Below are 6,612 nucleotides of genomic sequence, written 5' to 3'. Positions count from 1 at the left end.
TAAACCCGCAGTTCGTGGGTTTAGGACGTGTTTAAACCCGCAGTTCGTGGGTTTAGGACGTGTTTAAACCCGCAGTTCGTGGGTTTAGGACGTGTTTAAACCCGCAGTTCGTGGGTTTAGGACGTGTTTTCTCGCGGCTGACGGGACCGTTGACGCGGCATGGACGACAGCAAGGTGGGGAGCTGACGGCTAACGGCTAATTCACCTTTTTTCTCCACTATATTCACGGAGTTCGGGAGCGGAGTGGCCTAGTGGTTGGGGCTTCGGGCTCATGATCCGAAGGTCGCGGGTTCGAACCCCTCGATCCCAAGGATGCACAAAAAAATTTCATTAATAAATATCATTCTATACAGTATTTATAGAAGCAATAATACAATAGTACATACACATGTCTATGTGTATTATCCCTTTGTTTTATATTTATTAATCATCTTGTATTTATAGGAGCTTTTGAATTGTAATAACGTGCTCCACATTTTCATTTCTGTATTTAAGCTGTTCCACAGATTAACTCCTAGGGGCCCAGTCACACAGCAAAACTACTATAAATTACACACATACATATAATAAATATAATAACCTTATTACCTAAAAACACACAATAAAACCCTGAGATCCTCAGATTTCCTAGATACAAAGATATTCTTGTAAAAATAATACATCAGGTATTGGTACATAAACATTCACACATAGTTTTAGAGTTTGTTCGTTTTTGTTTATTTTTAACATGTATAAAAAACAAGAAAAAAGATAAAACAAATCCAGGTTCATTCCACCACATAAAGAAAAAAACCAACATCAAAACACATATTTCAGTTACATGTTGGAAAAGGAGTGGGAGGAAGTATAAACTTATTTAATCCCACCCCCTTTCCACAACTAAACATAAATTATACGTCTGTACTTATTTTTCATACTATACTAATTTGTATAAATATATATAATTTTTACAAAAATAACCTGTTTAACACAAGATGTAAGCTCTATCATAAATAAAATATAACTGATATAAATATAATATAACTATGATATAAATATAATATAACTATGATATAAATATAATATAACTATGATATAAATATAATATAACTATGATATAAATATAATAACTATGATATAAATATAATATAACTATGATATAAATATAATATAACTATGATATAAATATAATATAACTATGATATAAATATAATCCGTATATCTAAGTATATAAACAGACAAAGACAACATGACAGAATAGCAGAACACACACAGCTGCTGATCTTTAAACACAGTCTTCACTTTTATACCTCAAATAAACCATTTCTTTATATTTCTTCTTAAATTGTTTTATATTTGTAAATTCTTTTAACTCCAAATTCAAACCATTCCACAGTTTAATTCCAAAAACTGATACACAAAAACTTTTTGTTGTACGCATGAATAAAGATTTGAAGTTTAAATGATAACCCCCTTCCCTCCCAATGAATAATTTCTGAATGTTTATCCGGTAGTGAATGATTTTTGGCTTTAAACATTACTGGTGCAGATTGAAATGCCACTAGATCCATGAGTTTTAGTACTTTAGACTGTAAGAATAGTGAGTTAGTGTGATCTCCATATCCAGCCTTATGAATGTATCGTATTTCTCTCTTTTGAAGTACGAGTAATGAGTGGAACCTGGTTTTATAGTTATTGCCCCAAATTTCTGCACAGTAAGTGAAATATGGAAGAACTAGTGACCAGTAAAGAATGTGGACGGCCCTGTGATCCAAAACCTGTTTTGCTCTGTTAAGTACTGCAATGCTCTTTGAAACTTTGTTTTGTACACGCTTAATATGAGATTTCCAGCTAATTTAATCCATTATTACTCCAAGAAATCTGATTTAGTTTCCTCTTTCAATATCGCTGCCATCCAATTCAACTTTTCTATGCATATTTATTAGGGCTGGGCAAGTCAACGCGTTATTATCGCGTTAACTCATTCATTTATTAACGCCGACATTTATTTTATCGTTCATTAACGCATGTTGCTCACATGCTTTTGTTTTGAAAAGTCTTTTGCCGGTTGCTGCGGAACCGGAAGAGAGTTGGCGGAAAAACATGCGGAAAAGCTAAAACAGACATGGAGAGCGGTAAAATTACGGTTACATGGACATTTTAATTTTAAAGTTCTCCCAGACGGAGGATTCGACCCTGTAAAGGAAATTTCAATAGTGATTTTGTGCTTCACACTTTCTAACAGGGACATTTGGTGCTGAATATAGACGGTAAAGCTGCTCCCCGTTAAAAGTTTCTGCTGTTTCCTCAGAAATTGCCGAAATACCGAACAATACCGAACATGGTTCTTCAGCAGTTTTTCATTTATTTTGCCAATTTTTTCACCATTGCATAAATCAAATAAATTTGATTTAGGCATGCTTTTCAAAGAAAAAAATCTTTTACAAAATTACAAGGTAGAAAATATTTATTGAACATAAAAAAATGAATTTTTTTTAATTTCCCAGCATTATGTTGTTTTGGTTCCACCTCCTGGTGAATGTTAGGTAAAATTCTTATGGGGTTAGTTTTTGGTTGGCCAACGATTTATCAGGGCTCCAGACTAACTTTTTCCACTAGGAGCACCAGTGCTCCTTACTGAATATTTTAGGAGCACCAGCACAAAATTTAGGAGCATCTATATCGACACAACATATTCATATTTTTGTCTATATTAACTGCATTACTGATAATTTAGCAATAAACACATACAATTTACAGTAATAGCAATGCACTGCTTTTTCATACAAGCAATAACATCAATGAACTGTGCACAGCGTATTCCATTCACTTGAGAAAAAAACTAACAAAGATAATTATCTCAGAATTCTGAGAAAAGTTTTAATGAAAAAAAAATCTGCTGTTTTTCTGAATTAAAGAGATATTTATCTCAGAATTCTGAGAGAAGTTTTAATGAAAAAATAAATCTGCTCTGTTTTTCTGAATTAACGAGAATTATCTCAGAATTCTGAGAGGTTTTAATGAAAAAAAAATCTGCTGTTTTTCTGAATTAAGCAAATGCCTCACAACATTCAAGAAGCTGTCATTCACTTGAGAGCTGGATTTCATGGAAGCAAACATTCCCCGCCTGTCCAGTTTAATCCAATTTTATTTTGCTTTTGGTTTGAAACATTGGGAGGTAGTCTTGTCTTTAAGTTATATAGATGGTATTGTTATTAGTTTGTCGACTTTGCGCAGGCCTTTGGACCTCAGGACTTTGCGGTTGTTCAGACGGAAAGCGTTTTTTTTTTTTCATTAAAACCACGGCTTCTATTCTAAAGCCTTATCACAGCAGATCATTCCGCGTCAGGGAAGCAACAATGTATCCGTGACAACAACCTACTGTTACATATTTTTGACGGTTACAGCAGGTAGCAAAAAGTAGCTGGTGTTAAAGTTTATTTTTTATTTTCATTAACAAGTAATTTGGCATGTTGACGGTAAACTTTGATCTTCGGGGAGGAGCTAACGATGGATGAATGGATTGACGATTGACGAAAAAAAAAAGACGACATGCGGAGCTGTAAACTCTCCCACTCCGTTAAAATCGTCCTGTGTTTATCCTCATATTTTTGTTTGGCCGTGCATTTTACCCTGCCATTTTGAGAGTGCACCACAAACGCAAAATTCAACGGGAGTGCGCGCCCGTATGGTTCAGCGGGTTGAGCAGACTTATGTAAACCTTCCCCTGTACAGCGACGCATGTTCGATTCCAGTCGCGGCATATTTTGCCCCCACTTCCTACGGGTCTGTCTTTCACTGCACCATCAAATAAAGTTGCAAGAGCCGCATGACACCGGGCAAAGACCCGCGGGTTGGCACTGGCGCGCGCCGCGCCCCCCCGCCTCGCAGTGCGCATCCACACCATGATCCACACACACATGACAGGCACGCACACACACAGACACAGACGCTTGCTTCCGCTCCTCCACATTATTATGAAAAAGAAAAATAAAGAAATGGGGGAGAGGGGTGGATTTGTAAGTCGCGCTGATGCTTCTAGTTAAAAAACTATGTCGCACCGCCTCCAGAAAAGGTCGCAAAATGCGACCAATTGGTCGCAGTCTGGAGCCCACTGTGCGCAACCGGTACGGGACGGAGCGGCCAGTCTATTTCCTTATTTTACAACGCCGTTATTAATTGTTCGGTTTCTTTCCCCACTTATTCCACCGAAAGTGTTTTTTTGCCATTTTCGGCCGAACAATTTCGGTTACCGAACAATCGGTGCATCACTATCGATTATCAAGATTTGATTCGATTTGATTCCAATATTGATTTGGGTTAGTGTTATTAAAACAGTTTTTCAGCTGTTGCATGAATTATATGACTGTAGTTCTGCAACATATTAATACTAGTATTATATTGAGATTCAACAGCAAGTATTGCAGCTAATGATGCTGTAAGGACCAATCAGCTCCCAGAATGCTGATAGAACAGAGACGGAGGAAATCACTTTTAGTTTTTCACACATTCCGGTTTTATTTTTTCAATTTTATGTGTTTTTCGGTTTTTAATTTTTGACAATTTGGTTTTTAGCATTTTATGCAAATCTTACCCTAAGGCAGTATATAAGGTAATGAAATATAAACAATTTATGCTATTATAACTGAAAACTTTAATGTTTTCATACCTTTAAACATATTTAAAAGGCAAGAACATGTTTTTTCTTTGTTTTTGCCCATGGTTTTTTGGGCAAAAACAAAAAAATTCCAAAAGTTAATTGTATGAAATAAATAACTAAGAAATAAACAACTCAAATATTATTTTCAATATCCATTTAAAGTGCAAAAAAAGAAAGAAATTGCAACAGCTCAACAGGACATGTGTAAATTAAATGACGTGACTACTGGGATTAAAGTTCACCGGGTGAAAATGTAATAATGAAAATAAATCGATCTTTAGACATAAAAAAAATCAATTTTTTAGGAATTAATATGAAAATTTGATTTAGAATCAGAAAAATCTATTTTTTTCAACACAGGCCTAATGGTGAGGGAGGGGGGTCGGGTTGAGATGGGGGTTCTGAACCCGGGTCCAGATCCAGACCTGCAGGTCCTCTACAGACCACTAGGGTCCAGATCCAGACCTGCAGGTCCTCTACAGACCACTAGGGTCCAGATCCAGACCTGCAGGTCCTCTACAGACCACTAGGGTCCAGATCCAGACCTGCAGGTCCTCAACAGACCACTAGGGTCCAGATCCTTAATCTTATACATATTTTAAACTTAACGTTAGCTTAAAAAGTCATGTTAGCATTCATGTTAGCAAAGTTACCTTCCTAGTTAATGTTTAACCCATTTGACCAGCCAATGAGTTGGCTTAAGACACTTTTACAGCGTATTTTATTGAGAAGTACGGAGCCCCTTTGGTGACATTTGAAAAAAATTAAATAATGCGTGGCCAGAAGATATTAACTCGTGGCCACGCATTATTATTTTTTTTTTCAAATGTTATGAGTGGCTCCGTAGAGAATAATAATAATGATACTGTCATTTAGCAGGCCCTTTTATCCAAAGCGACTTACATCTGAGAGAACAAACCCCAGGGCTTGAACCTGGGTCCTCCAGACCCAAGCCCACCTCTGTAGCCACTAGACTACCACTCCCCTCAGACCTACATCAGTTAGCTTTCTAGCCACGTTAGGTTTAAGCTATGTTAGTGTTAGCAAACGTTAGCTTTATAACAGCCCTAACAGTTAGCTAAAAGACACATTCACGTAGCTTACCTTTCATTGTAGGTTTTGTAGTGATGGATGAAGTCGTGGTTGTGGTGTCACTGATTTTTGAGCTGCAGACCTTGCATACTGCTGTTCTCTTCTTTGTACCATCGTCGCCAAAATATTCCTTGAACCCAAACTGAATTATTTTTGGTCGTTGTTGACCAGCTGACCGCTGTTAAGCTGCTTTCACATAGAGCACGGTTTTTGCTGCGCCCACCGCCGGGTAGGGCGCAGAGTCTCCACCACCTTCTCTCCAATTGGACACAACTTTCTTTCTTCTCCCTTCTCTCCTATTGGACGCGAGATGTCGTCACAGCCCGGTGAAATTAAAAAAAATTTCAATTCGGGCAGGCAGGTGCGGCAAAATGCCCTCCCGCGAGCCGCTGAGTTTTTATTAGGGATGCCCCGATTAAGGCTGGGCGATATGGCCTTTTATTAATATCTCGATATTTTTAGGCCATGTCACGATACACGATATATATCTTGATATCTTGCCTTAGCCTTGAATTAACAATTTGATGCCTACAATCACACCAGTAGCCTATGATGATTCTATATGTCTACATTAAAACATTCTTGTTCATACTGCATTAATATATGCTCATTTTAAACTTTCAAATAAGTCAAATTTACCAAAATTGTATTTATTAAACAGTTACTAAGTAGTGAGTGGCATAAACATAAAAAGTGTCATTTCAAAACAGAAAGTACACGTTGCATATCTGACTCCCCGTCTGAAGAACATCTGCTAAGAACATGTTCTGGTCCTGGTTTTACCAGTTTTTACCAGTATGACGTGGTTTTACCAGGATGAGCTGGTTTTACCTGGATGAGCTGGTTTTACCAGGTTTTACCAGGTTTTACCAGGATGAGCT

General features: G+C 37.2%; 1 protein-coding gene across 1 annotated transcript in view; it reads left to right on the top strand.

Moving 5' to 3' along the window:
* The window catches only part of LOC133424552 (zinc finger protein 845-like), a 31,013-nt gene continuing 24,401 nt past the window's right edge, over window positions 1-6,612 (top strand). Inside the window, exon 1 of the mRNA XM_061715225.1 lies at window positions 1-174. Coding sequence (XP_061571209.1) covers window positions 160-174 — 15 coding nt within the window. The 5' untranslated portion in view covers window positions 1-159. The remainder of the gene's footprint in view (window positions 175-6,612) is intronic.

The sequence above is a fragment of the Cololabis saira genome, chromosome 23, assembly GCF_033807715.1.
Source record: "Cololabis saira isolate AMF1-May2022 chromosome 23, fColSai1.1, whole genome shotgun sequence".
NCBI lineage: Eukaryota > Metazoa > Chordata > Actinopteri > Beloniformes > Belonidae > Cololabis > Cololabis saira.
Note: the sequence above shows the minus strand (reverse complement) of the source record. Positions and strands in the feature narration are given on the sequence as shown.